Source organism: Monodon monoceros, unplaced genomic scaffold, assembly GCF_005190385.1.
Source record: "Monodon monoceros isolate NGI ecotype Baffin Bay Population unplaced genomic scaffold, NGI_Narwhal_1 Super_Scaffold_4, whole genome shotgun sequence".
Lineage (NCBI taxonomy): Eukaryota > Metazoa > Chordata > Mammalia > Artiodactyla > Monodontidae > Monodon > Monodon monoceros.
This window is the reverse complement of record NW_021703781.1, coordinates 82,219,976-82,246,886: the sequence shown is the minus strand read 5'-3', so window position 1 is coordinate 82,246,886 and position 26,911 is coordinate 82,219,976. Positions and strand designations below refer to the sequence as shown.

The window sequence follows — 26,911 nt, the reverse complement described above, 5'->3', positions numbered from 1 at the left end:
ACCAGCATCTCCCAGGAGCCGTGCCACCTCTGCTCTCCCACAGCTGGCACTCGGCTCTGGTTACAGTGAAGGTCTCCAGATTATCCGCGGGACCTGGACCAAGCACTTTCCTCCAAAGACCCAGGCGCTCCGCTGCAGGACGCAGCTCCCTGCAGCCTCCTGTGTCCACACTGCCAGCATTCTTGGGTGCAGCGCCCAGACGCGCTCTGTCCTCCCAAACCAAGCTCGATGCTCCCAAAGACCAACAGGTCGTGGCCAAGCCCTGGCTGGGGCCTCAGAGGCAGCGTGACCGTTTTAAAATCTTGAACAGGGGGACCCATCAGGGCGGCCCCTTGGTTGACTCAGTTCTCCCTGATGGGCCCGGCCAGGCTGTGCTCAGCCTCAGAGACCCACCCGGACCTGGACTGCGACTGGCCCAGACCTTCACGTGCGTCTGCAGCGTGAGCCGCCAGCACGCTCGGGATGTGATGGAAACACCACTCTCGTCAAGCTTTTCCACACACCAGCCCGACTCCAGCGACATCTGGCGTCTGGCACAGCTGCGAGTCTCTGAATGCTTCCCACCCCTATGGGTCAGGGTTCCGGCAGGAGGCCGGTGGGTGTCTCAGGAGACTTGGCAGGTGTGCTGGGTGTGGGGCAGCCACACGGGGCGGCAGGACCTAGAGGGGCGCCTACAGGAAGGGCCGGGGCTGCTGACCAGGTGCAGCCTACCCCATCCCCACCCCTTCCCCCCTCCGGCCTCTCCAGAATGCAAGCTGGTGGTCATGTTCCTGCACCCCTTCAGGTGTGACCACAGCAATGCTGAGCACTGCCTCCGGGAAAAAGTCCTGCTGTCTCATTAGCTGGAAGGTGCTGGGAGGCGGTGGGGAGGCCTAGGGTCTCCGCTGACCACACCAGCCTGTGTGCGGCTGGGCTGTGAGCAGAGCGGCCCCGGCCACCGAGGGGACAGGTGGTCCTTGGGTTCTGCCACAGCTACTTGGGACCTCTTGTCCGTGTGTGCGTGTGCACGTTTTAGTAGTGAAATAAACGCTCTGCTGCCAATAAGACTGTTTCTTATTGCAGGACCCAGGACTCCGTGTCGGGACTCTTACACAAGAGCCTTGGGTACTAAGTGGTTCACGTTCCGTTTTTCCTTGGTGAGGGGCCCAAGGGGCTGCACAGGTGCACAACGAAAGGGCCAACCACAGAGACAGGACTTTTGATTTTAAAATTACAGATTACACTTTCAGCTCCTTCTGAGAAAACACCAGCTTCTCCTCAAGAGAATATTTAGGAGATACTGAACATGAGTGAGTTTCCTCCCCCCGCCAGGCACCCAGGGACGTCCACTGCCCTAATGTCCACACCCAGGCTCAGTCCCCTGTAACCAGGGGCTGGGCTGTGCAGCAGGAGGGCATGGCCTCCTTCCTAGAGCAGAGACCGGGGAGTATACAGTGACCAGCAAGGAGCCTGTGGACAGGGGACTCCTGGGCGCCCACCCCTGGCCGTGGAGCCGCGAGGCCCTCCTGCTGGACTAGTCAGGGCTCCGCCGCAGGGGGGCCCTGCAGGAGGTCCCGGTCCAGCATCACGGGGCCCAGCACCCCGCTGCGGAAGGCCCGCAGGAAGTCTCGGGCGGCCGCAGGGTAGTTGGGCTGGACAACATTGACGTCACCTGGGGAAAGCAGGAGGGCCCAGTAAGGATGGAGCCCCACTCGGGAGCTCTAGCCCACCCACCTCAGGCCCGTTCAGGTGGGCGCCTGCGCTGCACATTTGGGAAGCTGGAGCCTCCAGAAGCCACAGGAAGAGGGTGGGGCCGCCCCGCACACCCTGCACACCCTGCCCACCCTGCCCCGAGCCCAAGCCCAGACCGAGAGCCCCTCCCCCAGAAGCTCCGCCCCCCGAGCCCAGCCTGGGGCCACCAGGTCTCACCAGTGCCCGTCAGCACCTTCACCTTCTGGGTCTTCCTCAGCTTCACGGCCACACGCTTTAGCACACTGGCGATGTCGTCGCAGGCCTCACCCAGGCCATAGTGCTGCACGTACCTGTACACAGGGCGATGGTCAGCAGCTCCACCAATGACCCCTCGTGGGTGCGGGTGACCGCCACGTGGACCTGGGGGCCTCACCAACACCTGCCTTCCGCGTGGCCACGACCAGCTGCCCGAGACCCACTCCCCCACCGGGGTCCTGGGGCGGCGGCCAGAAAGGCTGCTGCTCCCAGCGGTGTCATCCCCTGGCCCTGAGCTGGCCTCCCACGATGGCAGCCTGGCCACTGGCACACACTCAGTTTGCTGCTGAGGCTGCATTGGTGCCTCTAGGCGGCTGGCCGGAGATGGACGGCGGTATTCCCCACTGACTCGTGCTCTGGGCCTGGGGGGAAGAGCCAGCATGGGACGGGTGCGGCACATCAGAGGCTGAGAGGCCAAAGGAGACCAGCGTCTTCCACGGACACGTGCCTCCCTGAGCCCCGGGGCCAGGACCCCTGGACCAGCACCTGCGCTGGCCCCTCCCCCTCACCGCCCGCCGGGCAGGCAGGGCTGCGATGTGAACTGCAGCTGCAGAGTGGGGGAGGCCGGACGGGCCTCAGGCCTCGCGCCTGGACCCCACGTGAGCATCGGAGCTGATCTCGGAACGACAACCCCGAGGAATGCGCGTCCAAAATCAAACTTCCCAGAGCAGCAGCTGCGCAGGACCCTCTGTCCCCAAGAGATCGAAGGCAAGGAAGACTCCCACCCACACACGCCCAAGACCTGCCACCCGCAGGGAGTCGGCTGTCACGCTTCCCAGAAACACCGAGGACAGCGGAGGTCCAAACTGAATGCCTCGAACATCAAGCAAAACATGACATCTCAAATTCTACTTCCAGGACTTCCCTGGCGGTCCAGTGGTTAAGACTCCGTGCTTCCAGTGCAGGGGGCACGGGTTCAATCCCTGACTGGGGAACCAAGATCCCACACGCTTAGCCACGTGCAGCCAAAAAAAACCAAAACCCAAAAAAACCCACATATGTCAAATCCCACTTCCATGCAAATGGGCTAACAGGGACTGGGTCTACTCGCCACCTGGAATAACAAAAAAGGAAGAAACAACCAAAACTTCACACAACAATGGTTTTCAAGGCCCAGACATCAGGCCACAAAGAGTGTAGCCATGGGAAGAAGGAGTGCAGGGAGGGGCCCCGGGGAGCCCGGAGCGGAGAGACGGCGCTGGGGACCAGGGCAGCTGCCGGCTGCAGGCGAGTCAGACAGGGCAGAGCTGCCCAGGGAGAGGGCTCGGGAAACTGGCAGACAGCCACCCTCAGATGGTCAGCAGAGCAAGTTTCCCAAGGCCAGAGGCCAGGAAGAGCCACCCAAGAGGCAGGAGGGGAGCAGCCGGGACAGACGGAACCCAAGATCCACAGGCTGGGGAGGGGGCGGGGCGCCCTGGGAACTATTCCAGGCCCACCTGACAAACCGTAAAAGGAAGGCCCAAAAGGACCAAAGTGTTTCCAAATAACGGTCCCAGAACAGGAATATAAAGACACCTGTCACCAGAAAGGTCCGATTCACGTGCCTGCCCCCCGTCAAAAGCTGTCAGGCACACACAGCAGGAAAACAGAGCCATTACAAGGAGAAAACCAATTACCTGAAACTGCTCCAGATGTTAGAATTCCCAGACATTGAATCAGTTATTAGAACTGCGTTCCCTGTGGTTACAAAGTTAAGAAAACACACAGAAGATAGTAAAAAAAAAAATGATCCAAATCGAGTATCTAGAGGAAAGCACTATGAAACACACACTCAGGGGATTAAAGCAGGTCAGATTCTGCAGCAGAGAGGGTGAGGGAACTGGAGAGCCAGCACTGCCGAGCCGGCGGCACCTGCGGCCAGCGCCTGGGTAGTGGAGTCCTGGGAGAGAGGAAGAATGGCCAGAGATCATCCGAATGTGACACAAACTACACAACCACAGATGCGAGAACTCGAGGAACGAAAAGCACAAGAAACATGAAGAAAACCACACCAAGGCCCAGCGCCATAAATCGCTCAAAAACTTGATAAAGAGAAATCTTAACAGCAGCCAGAGGGTCATGAATACAGAGAACAAAGACAGACAGACAGACTTCTCATCAGGAACAACAGCTGCTCTGCGGGACTGAGGAAATCCGTCCATCTAGAATTCTACACGCAGGGCAAACGCCCTTCAAAAACTAAGATGAGATGAGCACATCTTCGGACAAACAGCAACCTGCATCACCGTGAGCGTCACAGGAAACCCTCGGACAGGAAGATGGCCCCAGAGGGAGGGCAGGTCCACACACAGACGAGGAGCCATGACTGGCGAGGCTCAGAGTAAACTGCCGAGATCGAGTCTTCAGTTTACATCTGTGTGTAAACAAAGCTCGGCAGCACGTCTGCTACATAAAAGCAAAACGTGTGACAAGACCGGCCCAGAGGTGAGGGTGAGGAGAGTGGAAAGGCCCTCACACCACACTCGGCATTAACACCCCCGAAAAATGTTCTACAAACCCTAAAGCTACCTCCTCCAAAGTTACAGGTAACAAGCTGACAAAGGGGAATCATAAAACAGGCCAGAGAGAGAGAGGAAAAAGAGAACAAAGAATAGTTGGGACAAATGGCAACATGACAGGTGTAAACCTAACATCAGGGATCACATCAGATGTAAACGGTCTACCCAAAATGAAAGCAGAGACGGTCACACTGGGTACACAGCAAGGCCCAACTACAAGCAGCCGATAAACACATTTTAAAAGTAAAGACGCACAAGCTCAAAGTAAAGCGACAGGAAAGATGAGCACACAGACACTCTCTTGAGGGATAAAGGGGATCACGTCCTCAAACCACCAGGAGAACCCAACGACCCCCTGAAGCTTTGCACCCCCGACAACAGGGCCTGGAAACTCATGAAGTAGCTGCTGCCAGGCCAGCGGGGAAGAGAGCAGCCCAGGCGGTGGTGGGAGAGCCCGTCTCCCCACGGGCAGCACAAACAGGAAGAGAGTCAGGAACACGGAAACAAGGAAGGAACAGGGACCGAACAGCAATCAACCAACGGCAACCAAGAAGAAAGAGAACAGAGAAAGTCAATGAAACCAAAAGCTGGTGCTTTGGGGACAGTCGATAACCTGTGACTGATGTCCTCAAGGTGATAAAGCAGCGGGTCCCCAACCTTTTTGGCACCAGAGACTGGTTTCGTGGAAGACAGTTTTTCCACGGACGGGGTCGGGGGGGAGATGGGGTGGCTCAGGCGGTAACGCAAGCGACGGGGAGCGGCAGAGGAAGCTTCACTCGCTCACGCGCCGCTCATCGCCCGCTGTGCGGCCCGGTTCCTAACAGGCCACAGACCGGTACCGGGTCCCCTGGGGGTTGGGGACCCCTGTGATAAAGGACAGCTCTGGGGCCCCAAGGGACACTGGCGCTCACACAGTCCTCAGCAGCGAGAACGAGCCGACCAGATGTCTGCACAATGAAACCTCCCAGTGGTGACCAGTGTTAGAGCACGGATGAGTCCCGAGACGACGGGGCTGAGCAGGGAGTCCGCACCATGTGGCTCCACTCGTGAGATGCTAGGTGATGGGAAGCAGATGGGGCAGGAAGGGGCGGGAAGGAGGGGCTACAAAGCAGCCGAAGAATTGGGGGGCTTTTCTGGACTGTGTAACGCTTTCACACGTCTATTAAACTGTACACTTTAAAGGACTGCACACTGTCTGTCTACAGTACTTTAACAGTGCTGTTTTTTCAGTCACGTTTGTCTGGGATGGGAGAGGAAGGGCCCGCCTTCCCACACTCACCCCAAGAGCTGGCGCCTGTTGAGGGTGTAGAGAAGGTAGTCAGCCAGGGTCTCCTCGCCCACCAGGTGGTCCAGCACGGTTCCTGGGAACGGGCAGCAAGGGTGAGCGCACACACGTGCCGCTGAGGAGGCCAAGCCGTGGCCTGACCTGCCCCCACCAGCCCCGCCCCACCTGTTAAACGGGAGGAGGGCGCCCCTCCAGGGCAGGCCAGGAGGACTGGTGGGGTCAGAGGTTGCAGAGTGTGTCACCTGTGAGCCAGGACCACACACGCTGCCCGAGACGTCCTGCACCACAGCTCTGGACATCTCTGTGGCAGCCAGGCCAAGGCTGGTACGAGGCGCCCAGCCTGGGGGCCTGGGGGCCTATTGTTGGGGGCTGGCTCACCACACAAGGCCAGCTTCAGGCCTGTCTCCACGCTTTGGATCCGGGGAGCCAGCACCCCGGGGGTGTCCAGCAGGAACATCAGCGGCCGCTCACACACCTGTGGGCACAGAGGGCAGTCGGCCAGCCGCTCGAGCAGCCTCAAGCAGCCCCTCCCGCCAGGCCCTCTGCTGGGCCCCACAGGCTTGAGGAGGCCCCAGAGCCTGCCCGCCAGTGGCGTCACTGCCACCAGCTCTCAGCTACCCCACAGGATGCCACTCCCGCGTGACGTGGAGAACGAATAAGAGCAGGAACCCAGCAGCTGCCCTCCTCCCAGGAGGACGGGCTCTGCCCTGACCCTGTGTGCCCTCGGGCAGCTTCCCTCACCTGTGAGACGCAGTGGCACCTGTGCCCTCCCCCAGGCTTGCTGTGAGGACTGGGGCAGCGCTTGGCAGACAGAGCAGAGGGAAGGGGCGGTGGAGGCCTGGCGGCCGAGGGCCCCTACCTGAATCCTGGACATCACAGCTCTGGTGATCCCAGGCTCGCCGCCCACCCTGGTGGCTTTTCCTGCAGGATAAAAGAGGGTGTCAGTGTCTGTTAAACACACAGGCAGGTAACCTACAGAATGAGCAACGACACACGTGGAGACCTGGAGGGCCCCTAACACCAGGAGAGAACTGCCTCCCGGCCCTGAGAGTGGCCCAGCACCTGCTGAGCAACGGCCGTGACGTCTGGACCGGAGCTGCCCGCCGCCATCACCTTCCTCCCTGCAAGACCGGGTCCCAAGCATCTGCCCCCACGCCACCCAGAAGAGCCTGTCGGTGGGGCCACTCCTGACCAAGAGGCCGCCTGTGCTCTGAACACTGGCTGCCCTGGGGCCCAGCTCAGGGTGTGTCCCAAGCAGACTCTGCACCCTCTGCTGAATCAACACAAGAACAAAGGGACACATGCATCCGTCGGCACACGGATGGATAAACTAAATGTGGTCCGTCCACACCACAGAGATTATTCAGCCCGAAAAAGGAAGGAAATTATGAATCACGCTACAACACGGATGGACCCTGTAGAGTTAGGCTCCGTGAAATAAGCCTGACACAGGTCAAATCCTGTGATTCCAGTTATGTGACACCGGAGCTGTCAAATCCACACGACAGAAAGTAGACCAGAGGTTCCCAGGAGCTCAGGAGGGCGGTTACCATTTATGTCTAGAGTTTCCGCTTGAGATGGTGGAAAAATCTGGAAATAGGTGGTGTGATGGTTGCACAGCACTTAACGTACTTAATGCCAATGATGTTTTTTAAAGCCACAACTAAAGAAAAATAAACAAAACAACAGCTGACTGTAACAGCTCTCCAGTTGGCAGCGAAACAGCCCGAGATGACGGTCTGGCACTGTTCGGGCTTTGGGGTGGTTCCCGAAGGACACGCTCATGCAGACTTGGTCTCAAAAGTTGAGAGGCGTGGGACAAGGACACAGGTCTGGGGCTCCCCCTCCCCAGGTCCCGGCCTGACGTCTCACCCCACGTTTCCTACACACCTTGAGCACAGCGGGTCAGAGACAGATAAAAGAAAGGACGAGATTACCAACGTTTAGAAAAGTCATCGCATATACTAAACACTATAATTAAGCATTTAGTTTTGAAGAGAGAACGCGAATGAAGTATAAAATGTATAAGGGAATGACTGTGTCTCACCAGCTGACTGCATGCCAGGCTGTCACCTCCTCCTGGTGGGAAAAGACCCCCTGACGAGCTGGGGTCTCGGGCTCTGAAGTTCGTCCCAGCACGAGAACCAGAGCCTGCCCCGGGGAACTACCTTTCCTGAGGTGCTGCCTCCGCAGGGAGTTGATGAGCGACGACTTGCCCACGTTGGGGACCCCAATCACCATGATGCAGTACTCCAGGTTCTGCAGGCGCGAGAGCAGGGATCAGCGGCCCAGCCAGACCCCCCAGACCCACACACGCCCAGGCCAGCTTAACAGGAAGGACAGTCGCTGCACTGGCCCTGCCCACCCACCTACTGAGACCCGGAGGACAGGGGGCTCCGCAGGCTGTGCTCAGCGCTGGGTCTGGGGCTCCCCAGCGGGAGGGACGTCCCACAGCTGGCACTGGCCCACCACCAACCTCTCCTCGGTGATAGCGGTAGCTGCTCCCAACCAACTCCGTGACCTTCGGGATTATCTGCAAGAAACAGACCATAGGCACTTTCCTGGGGGAACTGGCCACCCTTAGCTTCTGGAGGTGGACACTCTAGCGCCCAGCACCGGACAGCTCAGGTCCAAACACGTCAAGGTTCAGGCTGCGCTACGGCAGGCGGGGGTGGGGGTCGCCTGTGCCCCACCTCGTCCCTCCACCAGGAACCAGCAGGACAGACCCCATGGGGCGACGGCTGTGACTGCCAGCACCTGCTAACAAGATGCACGTCAGCCGGTGAAATTCTCAAATACAACTGGGAAAACAGGCACTAGACCCTCCACAGGCCCTTCCACCTTATGACCCCGGAACGTGTCTCACAGGCTGACTCTGCTCCCTTCCCACCGTCAGCCGTCAGGCCCGTGCTGCCCTCGGCACCGGGAGATGAGCGTGCCCAGAACCCAAGCAATTACGGGTCGTCTCCGACACTGTGCTTCTTATGGAAGCACAACCTAATTCGTGGCATTTCTTTAACGTATTTAAGCAGAAGCATTAGAGCACAAAACAGAAAAAAAACCCACCTGCTTGATATTTTCATCCTTCACACAGTTGGTAAAAATGACATTTTTTAGGCCTTCTCCTTCTAAGTGTTGTATAATTTTCTGAAAGAGACAAGACGAAATTTCCATTTTAAACACTAAATGAAGATATGGGCAGTGTCATACGCTAAAGCCCAAGATCTGCTCACCAGCCCAGAGCCGTAGCGGCCGGGGACTCAGGGAGGAGGCTGGGCCCACCGGGCAGCGCGAGGGGCAACGCAGCACCAGGGACAGGCTGCCTGAGGAGACGTCCAAGGAGGGCAGCCTGGCCCCGGGGTGGCCCTGGGAGGCTGGCTCCATGTGAGGACACAGGGAGAGGAGGCCACACCAGGTCATTCCAAGTCACTCCCAGCACTGGAACTGCTCAGCGCTGGTCTCTGTCTGGTTGCACCATCACTCCCACTCCTCCTAATGAGCTTCCGCACAACAAGCTCCACTGAAACTAAGCTCTGAACCCCATCCGATTACAAAGTACAAGGAATACTTTAAAAGCCCCAAAGTAAACTAAGGTTAATATGAACTTACTGGCCATAACATGAAGCAAAATCAGTGCATGACTGATATTTTTACAACCAGTATTGCACTGTTTGATCAGCTACTGATTTACTTAAAGGAACAAAGAAATCGTTCATTAATTCATTTAGTTTTACTCATTTATGTTATTTGTTATGAGGACACAGATTAAGGTCAGGCCATCACAAAGACACATGTGAAGCTGTGCTTCAAGTGTACAAATTTGCATGGGACGCTGCCACCCACTCCACAGAGGCAGACACAGAGGGGCCACCCTGGGGGCTTCTCCTCTCCTCTCCTCCCCAAGCCCTTGGCCGCAGCACCTGAGAGGAGGGGCAAACACCCCAGCCGCCTCCCACAGGTGAGACCCCCCCCACCCCTGTGTCCCCTTGTCAGGCCACCTAGTGTGCCCGTCACTCCACAAAAATCAGCATTTTGGAGCAGGAACAACTGATGGGTGATACGACCCAAGTCTCAGCGAAGCAAAGCAGCTGAAAACTTGTGATCACCAGTAACTACAACTGCCCCTGCAGTGAAACCCATGGGGTTCTGTTCTCAGAGCGGAGCGCGCTCGGCAGGAGGGATTTCAGTGAGCAGACGCGCAGCCTGCATGGCAGGGGCAGAGTCCTGATGGGCGACGTCTTCCGCTCAGGTTCTCAATGAACGAAGCACCCTGTGGCTTCAGCACTTGCATTTCCCTGGAAATCGGGTGCTACAGGCCTGTGGCAGGGGTTTAAATAACTCAGTGTACCACAGCCAACTAAGAAACCAGGAACGTGTTCTTGCTGCTGTGAAAGGAAAAGCTCCACAAAAGAAAAAAACTGGCTTGATTTCAAGATTCTGACACCTACTCTTTACAAAGGATTTGATAACAGCAAGAAAAAAAGAGAACACTTCACAAGTAACATTTCCTGAATCTTCACGTTTCTCTTACTCAGGGACAAGGCGAAACATACCCCCGGCCTGGTCACTGTATCCCCGTCCCACAGGGCTCAGGGAAATCCCCTAGCTGCTTTGGGCCACCCACCTTCCAGCTTCCAGATCACTCGGTGGGCAGCAGGCAGCCCACAGGTCAGCCAGGGGTCTGGGAAGCCATGGGGCTGGCCAGCGAGGACACCAGGGGCAAATGCAGCCACCAGGAGGCCTCCAGGCCAGCGCTGTCCAGGGGACGGCCACTCACCTCATGAAGCAACAGAAACATTAGCAAATGAAAGGGAAATAAAACGTGGACGTCGGCCTCACAGCAGCAACTACGACCCACGTGCTCGCAGCCTCGCGGGTCCAGCAGCCGCCACGTGGGGCGCTCGGCTCCGGCCCGGCCGCACCTCCCGGCCACCTGCTACAGGAGGCGCACGCTTCGATCACTTGGATCATGAGTTAAACAAAGGGTAGTTTGCTAAAGCCGGCAGGTCCGGGCGGCCTGACACCACGTCCGCCCAGTGATCCGGTCCGACTCAGGGGCGCTCACGCTGAAGGCCCTGCAGGGCATTACCTGCTGCTCCTTCATATCCGCCAGGTCCATCTTGTTGAGGACGAGCAAGTGAGGCTTAAGCCCAAGGGTCTCCTGAAACAGAGGGTTTCGGCCTGAAAGTGGGATGTGGCAAAATTAAGGCAAAATTCCTTCAAAGCTTTACCAGCCAATTAATGTACTTTGCCTTGTCTTGTTACGCAGACTGGACCACCTCCGAAAGGAAACCTTCAGAAGGGACAGGGCAGAGGAAGCCTGGTCTGGGAGCAAGCGAGCTCGGGCCAGCCCAGCCTCCCAGCCTCCCACCAAGACCAACCCCCCATCGTGCCTGCCCTGCCAGTGCCACGGAGCCACTGCAGGCCCCTCGCCACTTCCTGTGGACAAGAGGCAGAGCACAGACAGGGCGGTGGCTCTCAAGTGGCTTCTCAAACAGGAACGACGGTGGCAAAAACAAAGCTCACTGGAAGGTTTTACGACTAGACCATTGTTCAGTTGCCAAAATGATCTGATGGCTCAAAAAAAGTCCCTCCCACAGAGTCCTAACTAGTATATGTCAGACCACCGCCGCCACCCACCGCCGCCACCCTCTGGAGTTCCCACGAAGACCTCCAGTGAACCTGCCTCCTTACTGCCATGGGCAGGCCCTTTTTCCCTCAGCCAGGGGCCCTTGGCGCTCACTGCCAAGTGCCACCTCCTGTGACACGGACCCAGGCAGGAGGGAGGTCTGTCTGTGTCTTCATCTCGTGAGCACTCGGCCCCTACCTGGTGCTTGTCTACTACGAGGCCAAGGCCTCAACGTGCCCTGGGTCTAGGCACCCAGTCAAGTGCTGTGTCCTCACCCACACAACAAAGGGACTTTCCGTAAACAGCCCTCTTCCCTCAGAGGTTAACCAAGCCTGTGCTAATTCATAACGCTGAAAGCCTCCAGACTCCCTCACGGCGCCGACCTGGAGGAGAAATCAGAACGTCTAGAGACTAAAGGAGCAGAGGTGGCCTCTCATCACAGCACACGGAGCAGTAAGGGCAGGTTTCATTGTTTTCCAATAATCAGACATATAACTGCCAGTAAGCCCTTCTGACTGGCATGAGGTATCGTACGAACTGATACATTTAGCCTACAGTAGAGAAATTCCCACAGGCCTTTGAAACAGAGAAAACAGTCCCTCGCCCTCCACCCTAGGGATGGCAATGACTCTCAAGCCAACACCTTTGCCATACAAGGAAAATCTAAACACAGCTAAGTACAACAAAAGCAGACTCTGAAAAGTATACTGAGCGAGATGGTTACATCTTGCCAATCCACGCCTCAAGTACAGCGGGAAAAGTCTGGTTGGCAGGAACGTTTTAATGGAGGTTTCATATCCCACCTGGACTGGGTTGGAAGGCCTGGGCGTGCCAGGCAGAGGTCTGAGAGAAACGATGCCACCTGCGTATCAAAGGGGAGCTTTCTGGGCCCCACAGAGATTCTGGTTCACTGGCCTGTAAAGGGGCCCAGATATCGGTATTTTCAAAAGCCTCCTGGGGGAATTCTCGTGCGTAACGAGGACTGAGAACCACTGCTTCAAATGCCAATAATTATGACAGGTGACGCCGCTGACCACTGTGGTGCTGACTGGACCAGAGCAGGGACCAGAGGAGGTAGACGGAAACAAGGTAACAAGCCAGGAATGCCTCCTGCTTGACTCAGGAGGGTCTCCCCTGCACTACAGTTCTGCACCCAATGCCAATGGGGTTGGGGGACGTCCCTCACCACCAAGCAATCCTCCACCACCACCAGCTGGGTGTCCTAGTATTCAACTCAGTTCTGCCACTATCTACCTGGAGATGACATCAGACCCCACAGGTTAAGGGCTCAGGACTGCTACCACCCCCCACTTCAGACACCAACTGCAAGTCGAGGTTGTCACCTGGTGACAACCAACATGCTGTCTGACCAACGGGCTATGGAAGGAGGGTTCCTACGACCCCCTCCTTGGGTCCTAGCAATATCAGTCTGCCAGACTGGCTCAAGGAATTAAGAGAAACATTTTACTTACTAGATCAGGCTTATTATAAGAAGACCTAACTCTGGAATAGCCAGATGGAAAACATGTATAGGGCGAGGGACGGGGAAGGGACCCGGAGCTTCCATTCCCTCTATATGCCACTATGCCTGCATCTCGACACCTCACCAACCCAGAAGCTGTCCCCAGCCCACCCCTCAACCTTCTGGGTTTTTACAGCGGCTTCACTACACAGGCAGGACAGAATGAATCACTGGCCTTGGGTAACTGAACTCTATCTCCAGCCCCTCTCCTTTCCGTAAGGTCAGAGGGTAGGACTGAAAGTTCTAAGGCTCCCATATCAAGGTTGGTTCCCCCAGCAACCAGCTCCCCACCTTAGGTGACTTAGGGTCTTTTCCAAAATCACCTCATTAACATAACAAAAGACACCTTAACGAGCTCCTCACTTAGGAAATTCCAAGACTTTCAGGAGCTCTGTGCCAGAACCAGGACACAGACCAAATATGTGTTGCTTATTATAAGTCACAATGTCACAAGCACCAAAGGATATCCGGGCATCATGGACCTCGATGATACAGTCCACCAGCTTTAGGCTGCTCTGCATCTTCTTCAGCCCTGGAAAACAGAAGAAGGACGCTTAAGGGAAGAAAGGGGTCCATGGCCTTTTAAGAGAGGTAGAAGATTTAAGTTGAACTGTCAAGAATGACACACCATCATAAACAACCTAAAATGAATACATCTGAGTGCAGTGCTCTATTAAACAATAACTGTGTCTCCTTCAAATTCAACCCTGGTGGCTGAGGAGAGAAAGTTCAGGTCCCTGCCTGAGGGACACCTGCACATCACAGGGTGAGGTCAGAGCCCATCCGTCTACACCACTTCCACAAGTGGGCGACTCTAGGTGGAATATTTAACCTCTATGGGTCTTTATAAAGCAGAGAAACACTGACTAACTGACTCATGGGGCCCTCAGTACTGTGTGGAGATGACGATGGTGTAGGTACCAACCTCAGCCACTCACCCTGGACGACGCACACACAAGGCACTGAACTCACCCCGCACTAGGAACACAACAATGCTCCTCTTCTGCGGCTCAGCAGTGACACCGCCCCTCAGCCTCCCCTCCCACAGCCAAGCCCTGTCATTTATGCACATCCTCAGACATCTCACCTCACCCCACATGCCGCCCCCCGCGGGCGCCCCGTCCCTCCCGAGCACCGACGCGCGGAGCACCCGTCACCGAGCCTGGCAGAGCAGGCGCCAAAGGGGGCGGGAGCAGGGGGAGCGTGGCAATCCGTCACACGGGGAAGGGCTGGACCCGCCCTACATGTCTTCTTGGGGCCAAACTTTGACAGATAAACGGTAAGAAACTCCCAGAGAGGTTTGGGCAGAAGACAACAAACTCGATCTACGTCTCAAAGGTTTTGAGGTGACTGAATAGCTGAATACAACTTGTAAAGTGCTTTCCTACCCCTACTTCATCTAGTCTCCAAAGTAACGTCAGGAATCTATCTTTTCCAAAGCAGATGTGTAAACTGAGGCTTCAGGAGCCGAGTGGCAGAAGGGCCTTGCGACCCCCGCCCTCCCCGCTCGCGGGCGACCCGCGAAGAGCCGGGTAAACAGCGTGGGCCCCGCCGCGTCTCGCCGGACCTCACCCTTGGCCATGTGGCCCGGGAACCAGCGCGCCACGTCGCGACCGTCTAGGGGGAAACTCTCCCGCCAGGCGGCCCGGGCGGCGCCGCACAGCGCGCGCGTGGTGAGCCTCATGGCGCCGCGTCCCGAGCTCCGCGCAGCGCCGCGGACCGCTCCATCAACGGACTTCTCCGCCGGGCCCACGACCCACACAAGGGTTCCGACGCTCCAAGCTTCCGCAGCGCGGCCCGCGCGTGCGCGAAAGACTCTGCCTCTAGCGGCGGACCCCGAGAGGGGGCGGGGGCCCGTGGGCGGGGCTATGAACCAGGGGCGTGGCTCCGAGCCAGGGGCGGACCCACGCAGTCCCGGGGGTTATCGGGGTACAGGGTTTAGTAATTCATTAAATTAAAAAATCCTGGTTCTTCCTAAGCGTATCCTGAGCATAAGTAACAAAATTTAGCAGTCCGCTGTCAGTTTGGTCCCTTTTTACAAACTTGGTCAAAATTTTTCAGATATTTAACATTTAACTTACAAGTGTAACATCCTTTTTTAAGTACTCTGGATTTTAATGTAACAAACAAACCCTTTGCAAAAACTGACTGCAGTTCTGCTAAATTAAACCTATTAGTACAAACAGCCTCAAAATTCCCTTCACTGTTCCAATACTCTGTATAAATGTAGTCAGATTTTAACTTTTTTTTTTGGCCGTGCAGCATGGCTTGCAGGATCTGAGTTGTGCAACCAGGGGTTGAACCTGGGTCATGGCAGTGGGAGCCCAGAGTCCTAACCACTAGGCCACCAGATTTTAACTTTATATCTCAAGTCTGAGTAACTACTGACTGCACTTCGAGTTACAAGAGTATGACAATAATGTAATTTTTTATTTTATTTTTTTTTGTCTGCGTGGGGTCTTCGTTGCTGCACATGGGCTTTCTCTAGTTGCGGCGAGCGGGGGCTACGCTTCATTGCGGTGCACGGGCCTCTCACTGCAGTGGCTTCTCTTGTTGTGGAGCAAGGGCTCTAGGCATGTGGGCTTCAGTAGTTGTGGCACATGGGCTCAGTAGTTGTGGCTCATGGGCTCTAGAGCGCAGGCTCAATAGTTGTGGCACACAGACTTAGTTGCTCTGTGGCATGTGGGATCTTCCCGGACCAGGGCTCGAACCCGTGTCCCCAGCATTGGCAGGTGGATTCTTAATCACTGCGCCACCAGGGAAGCCCTAATGGAATTTTTTAAACAAGCTCCTAAAACTCCAAAGATGCTCAGATTCTCAGCACAAAGATATCATTACTGTCATCTTGATGGCCTTAAACCTCCTAATACTCAGAGCTAATAGTTCCTGGGGCTGAGACAAGCCCTCCAGGTGGCTGACTGAGACCATCTGGGCCTCCTGCCAGGCCTCCCAGCACCCCTCCTGAGCCAGCCCAGACAGCCTGAGTCCTGCACCCAGACTCATGAAACCTGAGACATCAACAACACAGAACTCTGTGCCTGATGCACGCTGTGTTCTTCCATGGCCCTAGGACCAAAGAACGAAAATAAAAACCCTCCTGAAGCCCAGATTTCTCTCACAGCTGTCTGACAGGCAGGTGCCCCAAGTGAGACAACTCCAGGGACACAAAGCAGTGGACACACAGACAGACCTCTGGGGGCAGAGGGAAGGTCCCTGGGAGGGCGATTTGACCCAAGATGAGAAGTCGATAAGAAGGTGCCAGGATGGAGGATGGAAGGCGTGCCTGGCACCACAGCCCAGAGCCTGGCCACTTGGGGCTGAAGAGAAGCCCAGAGGCAGTTCTCCAGGCATGCATATATTCCTCCAGGGAGCCAGGGCCCCAACCCGAAGCAGGACACACCCTGCAGCCCAAGGTCTGAGGAGGGTCAGGAGCCACTGACCTCGAGGTGGGTGCCAGGCCGGTGGGCGCCAGGCCGGTGGGTGCCAGGCCGGTGGGCCCCGTGCCTGCCACATGGAGTCCCGGCCTCTGCAGCTCCTGCACCTCCCTGCACAGGCTAGCCTCCAACTGCACCGCCTCCCCGGGACGGTCCTGGAAAGATGCCCAAGCTCTGCCGTGGCAGCCATGAGACTCGCCATTGCCACCCTCACCTGAGGCTTCTGTCCTTTCCTCAGCTGTGAGATGGGGGCCGTGCAGCCCATTCCCTGGGGCTCTGAGGATGCAGTGAGGGAAGATGGGAGGATCTGAGCACAGCACCCAGGCCCCTGACACACTCCCCACCATCTACCCAATCACTGCCCAGGAGACCCTGACACGCTCACCCCAGCGCCGCCCAGGACACCCTCACATGCTCACCCCAGCGCTGCCCAGCGCACCCTCACACGCTCACAGCAATGCCGCCCAGGGCACCCACTCCTCTGCACCCTTCAGGCCTCACTGTTCACCTCCTCCAGAAAGCCCTGGGCCCTCGGGTCAGAAAAGGGCGCCCCTCCCCCGCGCACTCCTGTCTCACACTCACTGGCCCTCGCCCAGACCGTAGGGCAGCCAGTGCCTGAACAACAGGGAGGTCCACTGGCTCTGCTGCCACCAGCAACGAGAATTCAGACACCCGTGAACACACCCAGGGTCCAGGGTGGCCAGGGTAGGCGGGCCACGTGCTGGGGGCACAGGGCCCTGCAGTGACCGGAGCCCGGGGCACGATGAGGACAGAGCAACCCATGCTGCATCTCCGAGGCATAAGGACGACTCTGGACAAAGGACACTTTTACACAGTTTATGTTCTTCCAACCACATCAGCAACAGCATCCCACCCCTCCCTTCTCCAGGAAGACTTCACGCTCAGCTCAAGCTCAGCCCTGGCCGGACTCCAGCGACTTGGGAAAGGAGGGAGCTGACCCCAGTGACATTAACATCCCAAATCCCAAGCCCGACTGAACCTTGTCCATCAAAGGAAAGGGTGGGGCCAGCCTCCCCGGGACCCGGGAACTGGGGGAGCAGAGCCGAGCTCAGAGCCAGGCTCAGGCCGCTGTGCCTGCGAATCCCACAGAGCGATGAGCCGGTCAGCCTCCCTCCAGCCGGACAGCAGAGCTCCGTGCGTGGTGGAGTAAAACGTCCGGTGTGTGGCTTCCCCTGCAAACAGGACCTGGAGCTGCAAAGAAGGATGGGCTTAGGGTGGGTGCCAGGGCTCGGCCACAAGCCTCACACACTCCTCCCCAAACACAGAGCGAAAAACCAAAAAGACAGAAATCAGCAGGAAAAAGATAAGAAAATTCAAGGGCCAACTCAGAAGCCCACCATCCAACCAGAAATCCAGAAAAAGAAAAAGGAAAAAAAAAAAACCACGGTGAGGTAATTCAAGAGCATCCCAGACGAGTGAATGTGTGCCAGAAGGCAGCACCGCTGGGCTCGGAGTGAGCGTGAGCGTGGGGCTTCCTGCTCATTCAAGCTTCCTCAGAGATTTGAAAACCAGGTGACACAGGGAAGAAAGGCATCAGAACGGCCTCAGGCTTCCAGCAGCAACGCTGGAGAACGTCTTCAAAACCCTAAGGGACATGGCTCTCCAAGTAGCATTTACACCACAACGTGGGGCTTTACACGGCTGTAAATCCTTGGACACTCCTCCCATAGAAAGTGCGGTCTGTGTCCGGCCCCTTGAATCTGGGCGGGTTCCTGACCACTTTGTCCAGCAGGTGTGGCAGGAGTGGTGCTTCCTGACTTCCCAGCTCCGTCACTGGAGCGATGCAGCTGCCCCTCCCCAGAAGGCCTGCGCTGGAGCCCCAGGCGGCCACAGGGTAGCGTGACGGCCACCACTCTGTGAGGAAGCCACATGGAGAGGCCTGGGGCAGGTGCTCCAGCCAGCGTCCCAGCCATGCTCAGGACAGACATGAGAGAGGCAGCCTCAGATGACCCCAGCCCCAGCCCTGAGTCACCCCAAGCCCGTCATCTTCCCAGCTGAGACCCCAGATGTCGTGGGGCAGAAACAACCGTCCCATGGTGCCCACCTACAGAATCCATCGGCCCAGAGAAGTGGTTGTTTCCACAGGATGTGTCAACAGTGAGTAGCAGTCTTAGCAAAATTACTGCGTCACACCTTGGAGGGTGGGGAGAGGTCCGAGGGCTGGGTGGGCAGATGAGTGCAAGAAAGCTAAAACTTTATGTGCTATGGTGAGAATTCAATCAGTAATTCTTAAAACTGAAAAATCAAAGAGCACTTAGAGGGACTTCCCTGGCGGTCCAGCGGTTAAGACTCCACGCTTCCAGTGCAGGGGGCGCGGGTTCGATCCCTGGTCAGGGAACTAGGATCCCACGTGCCTCGAGGCGCAGCCAAAAAAGAAAAAGGCTTAGAAAACTGAACACAGAATGTTGGATGATGTGGAGCAACTATTGTGAATTTTTAAGTGTGATAACAGTGCTGTGTCCTTGATCTTTTAGAGACGCACACTGAAATATCTGCAAACAAAATGACATCACCTGTGGGACATGCCTAGTAACAGGTATGGGTGAGGCCAGGGCAGTGAGACACCAGGAACAGACAGCTGTGAAGCTGGAGACAGGAACCCAAAGGTTCTGCCAACCTTTGTAACATTTAAAGTTTTACACAGTTAGATGTTTTGTAAAAAGTGGTAGCACTATAATGGAAAAGAACCTGAGAAAAAATACGTGTGTGTGTGTGCGTATCCGACTCACTTTGCTGTACACCTGAAACTAACACAACAATGTAAATCAACTATACTTCGATTTTATAAAATGGCTTTAAAACAGTGGTAGCATAAGCCTGTTATTTAGAGATCAGAATCAGCCTGAAGAACAGTCTGGGAAGGGGCAACGGCATGCCCCCCACCAGAGTGCTGTATTTTGTTTATTTTATTTTGTTAGCCAGCACCATAGAATCCTCTGACGCTTTAAGCCACATGTATGTATAATTCTGATAAAAATAACACATTGTAAAATTACTGTTAGTTTCAAAAAGAAAATGGACTCTGAGTCTCAGGGCCCCAGCCCCCTACTTGATCGCACCCAGCATCCCTGGCCTTCGTGGGACCTATCCCGGGTCCTGGGCCTTCAGCGGGACCCCAGTGCCCTCGCCAGGCAGCTGCGTCCTACCTGGGCACCCCTGCCGTCCGCAGGGAGGGGCTGGGCCAGCAGGTCCAGGTCGTCCCCAGAGCTGCCCACGGCCACGTAGCTGTAGGAGCCCCGGGTGTATGGGGCACTGTGCCAGCGGGACCTCAGCACACTCCTGGGCGCGGGGAGCCGGGGATTCCCTAGACCAAGAGACACTCGCATTAACAAGGAGCCTCTGGGGCTTCCCTGGTGGTGCAGTGGTTAAGAATCCGCCTGCCAATGCAGGGGACACGGGGTCGAGCCCTGGTCCGGGAAGATCCCACATGCCGCGAGCAACTAAGCCCATGCGCCACAACTACTGAGCCTGCGCTCTAGAGCCCATGCGCCACAACTACTGAGCCCGTATGCCACAGCTACTGAAGCCTGCGCGCCTAGAGCCCGTGCTCCGCATCAAGAGAAGCCACCGCAATGAGAAGCCCACACACCACAATGAAGAGTGGCCCCCGCTCGCCACAAGTAGAGAAAGCCCATGCAGCAACGAAGACCCAACGTAGCCAAAAGTAAATTAATTAATTAATTAAAAAAAAAACAACAACAGCAACACCAAGGAGCCTCTCACCTTAAGGACTCTTAGCAGCTAAAAGCGAGAGATACTGCCCAGGAGAAAACCAAGGCCCAGAGGGTGTTAGTAAGGGGCTCCCCGCATGAGGCCCGAGAAGCAGAGCCCCCGACAGGCACCGCCGCCTTTCCCAAGCCTCAGCGTCTTGTCTGTGAAGCTCTGATTAGGGACAACTGCGTTCATCTTCGTGGCAAATTTTAGAAAAGAGAAGTGGGAAGTGTCCCTCAGAGACAAGAACTCTTAGTGATGCACTAATGGGAAGGACAGTCCCCGGACACTCAGGGCTGAACCCAGTTCCTGTCTGGTGAGAGGTCTCGTTCCTGTCAGAGACCAGCCACCAGGGCAGGAGGCGGCATGGCCCCTGCAGTCGGTACCTGTCACCCTGCGGAGCACCTGTGTCAGAGACAGGAGCACGTCCTCGTCCGATAGCGTCTCCATGAACTCAGACTCGAGCCCTGCAATGAAGCCGCAGAGCACCTGGCTGGCCCTGCTGGAGAGAAGCAGCGCTGGGACCAGACCCGCAACACCCAGACAGCCTCCACCAGGGCCAGTGGCTCCGCCAGTGTGGCCGCGAACTCCCAGGGCCCCTCAACATGGGGTCTGCAAGGTCAGAACTCTCGGGGCACTAAGACGATTCCTTCTGTCTCCACAACTGAGCGCCGGTGGGGACGGCCACCCCCAGCACATTCGGGGACTCGACAGAACCTATGAACAGAGCCGGTGGCTTCCCTGCCACCCACACGCACTGGGAAATGCCCCACCACTGCAGTGTCCCGTGAGGCAGCGAGTCACTAACCGTATCAAGTCCTGACCCTCGGGTGCGTGTCCTCCTAATACCCCGCGTGACGGGCCGGAGGGGACGGGGCACACCATGCGGACCCTGGCTCGGCTGCCAGGGGCATTTGGGCCTGGGTATCTGGCAGACACTTTCTTGTAAATGAGCAAAGTGTGTCTCTTACAAGGAAAACAACTGCAAGTATTTATTACACGTTCCAGGTCCCAAGAGATGCTGACAAGCTGCACACAGTGGGTCTCCATTTGTCCCTGCAAGGGGTGGGCCCAGGGTGTCTGTCTCACCACTCAAGGTGCCCTTGGGATCCCTACCCATTCAAACTCTCCAGAAACACCTCACAGAGAATCGACATAGCGCTGGGCCCCACGCAGAGCTAACACCAGGTTTCCTTGGAGAAACCTGGGAAGAGCATGTACCCGAAGGAAGGCAGGACCCAAAAGCCAACAAGCTTCTTGAACCAGGCATCCTGCAACTTGGGGGCGGTATCCTCCAGGGGCGACGTGTCCCTCCACACCACCTGGATGTGCTGGCAGTCTGGCTGCCAGAAAGGCTCCTCAAACTCCAGGAAGATTTTATTGTTGGTCCCAAAGCCTATTTTCCTGATCGCTTCCGCCTTCTCGGTGGGCAGCGGTGGCTCAAAGAAGGTGTCCAGACGTTCTTTAAGAAAACCTGGAATTCATAAGTAGACTCAGTTTACACCACGTCAATCGCTTAAACCAGAACTGACAGCCACAGGAAGGCACCCTGACCCCGTCACAGGAGTCAGAGAAAGAGGTGTCTGGGACCCACGCAGGCTGGCCATCGGGAATCCTGGCCAGCACCTCAGCGGAGGGACACAACAGGCCCCCTGAACACCTGGCCAGGCAGGAACAGGTCGCATGGCCCCCGGACTCCTCTGTGGGGACAGTTCTCCCCCCTGAGCCTTCTGCCTCTCAGTCTGCCCAGGGTTAGCTTAGAGGGGCAGTGAGACATACCGGCTTTACCCAGAAGCCACCTGAAAATTAAGCAGGTTCAGCCCAAAGTCAAACCGCGAGGAGATGAAACATTCGCAGCACAAGCCAACCTCGCAGGTCTGCAAGAAAAGGGCAAACAACCCCACAGGAAACAAGGCACCAGCCGTGAGCATCCACAGAGGGGACCGTCCCTCCACGGCCGCCCTCTCAGTGCAGAGCTTCAACTCAGTAGTTCCTGCTACTGGAATTGATCCTACACATATGTGCCCACAAGTGTTTTTAAACACACACGTGTACAACACTGTGTGCAACAGAACAAGTGAAAACCATCTAAATTTGCATCAGTATCAAGTAACGACACCTACGTACGAGAAAACACAGTGTGGCTGTGAAGAACAAACGGGACAGGTGCCTGGCCCCCTGTGAACAGTGACCACACAGCCGTAGCGATGCACCTACTGACTGCAGCAGCTTCAGTGACCACGCACCACAATTGTGCATGAACAAGGCCGTCCATGTAAGAGAAAACACACCACGATAGACCTGTCTGTGCTGATTCGGAAACGAAGGAGCAGCAGAACACTGTGCTAACACGTCTGGTGTGCTTCCACCGTGGGAAAAAGGAGCCGGGCACTGAGCAAGCTTATCCATACCCAACTCTCTGCGAGGGGACAGGCGGGACCTGCGGCCACCGCCCTTGGGGTGGGGGTGGGGGTGGGGGTGGGGGAGGTGGGCAGAGACTCTTGCCCTTCATCTTCCATCCACTCTGGCACCTGCTAGCTTTGTGAACTTGGGCAATTAAGTGACTTATCTCTGTTTGCATTTGTCCAATGGGGATGGGGCAGATGTGTCCCCGGCTGCCTCAGGAGTAAATGAGATGAGCAGGCACAGACTTGCTTTCAACCATCTCCACCTTTTACCCAACTGCCCGCTCCTACTCCAAGACTTGCGTGTGAAGCATCAGATCTGGAAGTAAATAGGATTATACACACGACTCCTTCCTCAATTACCACCGGGACCTAAACTTGAGACCTGGCTTTCACGCCCTCTCCACCGCTAAGGAAGCAGTTTGCAGTTTGGTGAACCTCCCAACCTTTCCATAAATTACCTCCAAAAGGAGCAAGACACTTGCTGCCCTGCATTTTCTCTTCCTGTGAAACTTTATTCCAAAGCACTCGACTGCTACAAAGCACAACCAAGTAACTCTGTCCTAAACTCAGAAAGAAAACGCAGGCTTAGCAGCCAACAAACGCCCCAGAGCCAATGAGGCTGAAGAAAGCCAGAGGCCAGGGGTCCCTGGGATGGGAACTGGAGAGGCTTTACCTAATGGCACGGTGACGACCACATGATGCGCTGGGAAGCAGCCTCCATCCTCACATTCCACCAGCACCGGAAACGTCTCCCCAGGAGCAGAAGCTTCCTCGAAGGACCCATCCCAGTGAATGGTCTTCACTGGCTTGTTAAAAACCATCACGTCCTTGGGCAAGGAGGCCATGATGCGGTCTGTGAGTCCTTGGTAGCCTCTGGGAGAGACAGAGGTGTCCCGTGGTTCGACCAGGCCCTGGAGGTGAGTCTCTGAAACAAGCCCTCCAAGCTCACACCAGATCAAGGAGCTGCAAGGGGCTGTGGTCTTGGCCTGGGGGCCTGGCTCAGCCAGGGAGGAGAGCAGGGAGGGAGGGGGTCTCATGGGAGGATTAAATGAGCAAAGGGATGCGAAGCTGCCTAGGTAACCTGTGGAGAGCAGGTTCCTCCTCACCAAGCCCAGGGCTCTTGTTCTGGGCATCTGCCTGGTCACAGTGCCCTCCCTGTGCAGGGCAGTCCTGGAGAGTCTTGTGAGTGCCCCATGGGGGAACAGGCACACTGACACAGAGGAGGGCCTGTCTGCCCATCTCTGAGGTTGAAGCCCCCGCACAGTGCTTACAAGCAGGAGGCCTCCTAAATGTGGGAGGAACAACGCATTACAAGATGCATTTTCTTCTTCTTCTTTTTTTTTTTTTTTTGCGGTACGCGGGCCTCTCGCTGTCGCGGCCTCTCCCGCTGCGGAGCACAGGCTCCAGACGCGCAGGCCCAGCGGCCATGGCTCACGGGCCCAGCCGCTCCGCGGCATGTGGGATCTTCCCGGACCGGGGCACGAACCCGTGTCCCCTGCATCGGCAGGTGGACTCTCAACCACTGCGCCACCAGGGAAGCCCTTAATCTCTTGTTTTTGAGAACAATTCTTTTCTTTTTCGTAAGTGAGCAAAACTAGGGAAGTAAATGACCAATCTCCCTAAAACAGGGAAGACAAACAGCTCCATGTCTCTCCCACCCATCCCCTGCCTGCCAAAGCTTGGCCTGAGGTACGGGTAGGGACCCCTGGGAGGCACGGAGGGGTCTGGGTGGGTGGGGCGCGCACATACCCAGGAAAGGTGCAGTCCAACCCTGGTAGCACAGCGTACTCCCCGAAAGGTGAGAGGGCCACCAGGTCCATGCTGTGGGTACCGCTCACACAGCACTCCACGTTGAACAAGTTGTTCAGGATGGCCAGCTTGAGCCTCTTGGTCTCCTCCTCCTCTGTCCAGCCGGCCATGTGCTGGCGGATCTCCTTCTTGAGGTACTCCCCGACACTGGGGGCGGGGATCTCAGCCGCATGCAGGAACTCCCTGGTCTGGTCTATGAGACTGTAGAACAGTCTGGCCATCTCCGCCACCAGCTCAGGGCTCACACTTCCCCCGGAGCTGGCATAGGACACAGAGGGCAGGCCCACGTGACCCCCGGTCTCGATCAGCTGGTTCTCCTCCGACAATGCCTTCTCCCCCAGAAGCCCGTACTTGGCAGCCAGCTGGAAGACGGGGTTGCCCTGCGAGGGCCCATGGATCCAGTGAGCGCCCACCTCCACCACACCACCTGGGAGGGAGCAGGAGAGGCCACTGTGAGGCTCCCCCACCTGAGCCCTTCTTCTGTACACGGAGCCCTGCCCTTCCCAAATATGCTTTGAAAATCAGCCGGAGGCCCGCACGGTCCCTGAGGACCACAGACTCTCCCGGCAGGGCCCATCAGACCTAGTTTAAGAGGAACACCCGGGAGGGGCGACCTGGAGGCTGGAGGGGGAGCTACCTGCGGGGCCAGAACCGGGGGCAACTGTGCATTGCCACGGGTTCCCCATGCACGGCAGGGGCCGGCCCTGCTCATGCGGGCAGCTGAGTTTCGGGGACCAGTGAACTTTGGTTAATTAACTGAAGCAGTGCGAGGATTCACTCAAGGGGCCAGATAAGGGTTCCGGGTCGCTTAACCCCGGACGCAGGCAGAGCCAGGAGACGGCAGAGCTCTGGCGGCACGGATTGGGCTCTGGGAAGGGGGTCCGGGAAGGAGTTCCGGGAAGCAGTTCCGGGAGGGCTGTTACCGAAGCTGCGCTCCGAGCGGATGCGGCCACCGGCGTGGGCCGTGGCCTCCAGAACCCGCAGGTGCGGGAAGGCCGGGTGGCAGCAGAGCCTCTGCGCCGCGCCCAGCCCCGCGATGCCGCCGCCCACCACCAGCACCCGCGGGCCGCGGCCAGGGGCCTCCGCCTGACGGCCACTCGACTGCATCGCGCCGTCCCGGGGAGTTCCCGCGCGTCCCCGCCGCTCGGAGGCTCGGAGAGCCGGGAAGAGACACGAAGTTGGCCCGGGACGCGGGGCGGGGCCGGAGTTTGAAGGGGCTCGGGGCGGGGCAGAAGGCGGGGCCAGAGGTGGACAGGGGCTCAGGGCGCGGGGCGGGGACACGGGGCGGGGCAGGGCACTTGGGGCGGGGCCGGAAGTGGATGGGGGCGCGGGGTGGGGCCAGAAGAGGAAGGGGGCCCGGGGCGGGGCGGAAGGCGGGACTGGAGGTGGAGCAAGGGGCGTGGGGCAAGGCTGTCCCCCGCGTCGGCCCCCCTTGGCTCCGCGCGCCCCTCTGGTTTGGGCCTGGGGCTGCCCCTATGGGTCTGGCCCACGCCCTAGGATGGTAGCGGAAGGCCGCCGGGGAGGGCGAGGGCGAGTGCGGAAGGGTCCGTGAGTATCCCCCGGTACCGGCCGGTGTGGGCAAGCGTCCCCACCGAGGGAGAATCGGGGCGGCCGGCTGGCCAGTCGGGTTGTGTCCCCTTCCTAAGAAGACGTGGGGACGGCGACCAGAAGGCGGAGGAGGAGCCTCCTAGCTTCAGACGCGGAGGCGAGCGCCGTCACCTCCCGACCCGGTGGAGCGCGTGGACGGTGGGTGCTGAGATGTCAGGGCGGGACGGGGAGAAAGCCTCCAGGCGACGACACTTTTGTGTGTTGTGTGTGTGTATATACACAGTCACAAGTCTACAAACACAGGATGCAGCACACATAAAGTACAAAGTTCAAGATAAACGGTAAATGGAGAAACAAGTCTTACGTCCCCCCCTCCCCCTCCGGCCCCAGGAGAGGAAGACATATTCAAGCCTGCGGCATTTCTGGAGAATTCCTCTAGTTCCCGCAGGTCTCCCCTACTGCCTTGCAGGGATTAGAAAGCTCCTGCCTTCTGCTAAAAGGGTCCTCAGGCTTCCCTGTAAACCCAGTTAGGGCACATCATTCCTTCTCAGCCACACTTGGGTACCGCTGCTCCAAACCACGGCACACCCGTGCCTCCGTGGACTTTCCGTGGCCACCTGTTCCCTGTGGGGTGAGGGTAGTCAGGGAGAGGAGCTAGCTCCCAGGCTGGGTAGGTAGTCTTTCTGTTTGGGGTGTTCCTCCTTCTCCAGGAGGAGCCCTTCTCGCTCCCTGTGTTGCCCTCCTCAGCCAATTCTTGTTCTTGGATTCACTTTCCTGTTTTGGTGAAGCTGAAAAGAGGTGTCTGGGAGATCATTTTTTTAAAGATATTGCAAAGCTGAAAATGTCTTCATTTTGCCCTCATACTTGATTTGTAGTTTGCCTGGACATAGAATTCTAGGTCAGAATCCCCTTCCTTCATACTCTGAAGGCATTGCTCCCTTTCTCTTCCCTCCTAGGAGTGCTGTGAAGAAATCCACAGCTATTCTAATTTCTAATCCTTTACAAGCAGTGGGGACATTTTCCTCCCTGGAAGTTTTTAAGATCTTCTCCTGAAGTTTCA

The 26,911-nt window shown here is 57.1% G+C and overlaps 2 protein-coding genes across 11 annotated transcripts; both read right to left on the bottom strand.

Moving 5' to 3' along the window:
• Window positions 1–1,383: 1,383 nt before the first annotated feature.
• Window positions 1,384–17,229, bottom strand: MTG1 (mitochondrial ribosome associated GTPase 1). Of its 9 annotated transcripts, none has more exons than XM_029245113.1 (12): window positions 16,937–17,229; window positions 16,361–16,509; window positions 13,388–13,452; window positions 10,859–10,963; window positions 8,836–8,916; window positions 8,246–8,302; window positions 7,938–8,028; window positions 6,629–6,690; window positions 6,148–6,244; window positions 5,764–5,845; window positions 1,909–2,021; window positions 1,384–1,651 (listed from the first exon to the last, which is right to left on the bottom strand). In XM_029245113.1, the coding sequence occupies exons 1-12, from the start codon at window positions 17,221–17,223 to the stop codon at window positions 1,518–1,520; spliced, it is 1,323 nt and encodes a 440-aa protein (XP_029100946.1). In that variant the 5' UTR covers window positions 17,224–17,229; the 3' UTR covers window positions 1,384–1,517. The 9 variants fall into 9 exon arrangements, 3 of the variants coding, with proteins under 3 accessions (XP_029100946.1, XP_029100949.1, XP_029100948.1); XM_029245115.1 differs by having other exon boundaries at window positions 1,422–1,651; window positions 1,931–2,021; XM_029245116.1 differs by lacking the exons at window positions 16,361–16,509; window positions 16,937–17,229 and adding an exon at window positions 14,493–14,696.
• On the bottom strand, window positions 17,176–25,496 carry PAOX (polyamine oxidase). 2 transcript variants are annotated; one of them, XM_029245112.1, is made up of 7 exons: window positions 25,227–25,496; window positions 24,244–24,730; window positions 23,168–23,367; window positions 21,308–21,560; window positions 20,473–20,585; window positions 19,522–19,679; window positions 17,176–17,566 (listed from the first exon to the last, which is right to left on the bottom strand). In XM_029245112.1, the coding sequence occupies exons 1-7, from the start codon at window positions 25,408–25,410 to the stop codon at window positions 17,363–17,365; spliced, it is 1,599 nt and encodes a 532-aa protein (XP_029100945.1). In that variant the 5' UTR covers window positions 25,411–25,496; the 3' UTR covers window positions 17,176–17,362. The 2 variants fall into 2 exon arrangements, with proteins under 2 accessions (XP_029100945.1, XP_029100944.1); XM_029245111.1 differs by having other exon boundaries at window positions 17,178–17,566; window positions 20,473–20,588.
• Window positions 25,497–26,911: the final 1,415 nt, after the last annotated feature.

Bases quoted from the DNA above. Each gene is read 5' to 3' on its own strand.
- MTG1 (XM_029245113.1), bottom strand. From the start codon at position 17,223: ATGCTGTTGCTGATGTGGTTGGAAGAACATAAACTGTGTAAAAGTGTC. The intron at 13,453-16,360 runs GTCAGTGGCTCC...TCTGTTTTCCAG, and splicing joins GGCCTGGCACCCACCTCGAG to GGCTGAAGAAGATGCAGAGC. The intron at 5,846-6,147 runs GTGAGCCAGCCC...GCCCGTTCCCAG, and splicing joins CCTGAAGCTGGCCTTGTGTG to GAACCGTGCTGGACCACCTG.
- PAOX (XM_029245111.1), bottom strand. From the start codon at position 25,410: ATGCAGTCGAGTGGCCGTCAGGCGGAGGCCCCTGGCCGCGGCCCGCGG. The intron at 24,731-25,226 runs GTAACAGCCCTC...GCTCCCTCCCAG, and splicing joins CCGCTCGGAGCGCAGCTTCG to GTGGTGTGGTGGAGGTGGGC. The intron at 17,567-19,521 runs GTAGGACGCAGC...CCTTCTTTGCAG, and splicing joins CGGACGGCAGGGGTGCCCAG to CTCCAGGTCCTGTTTGCAGG.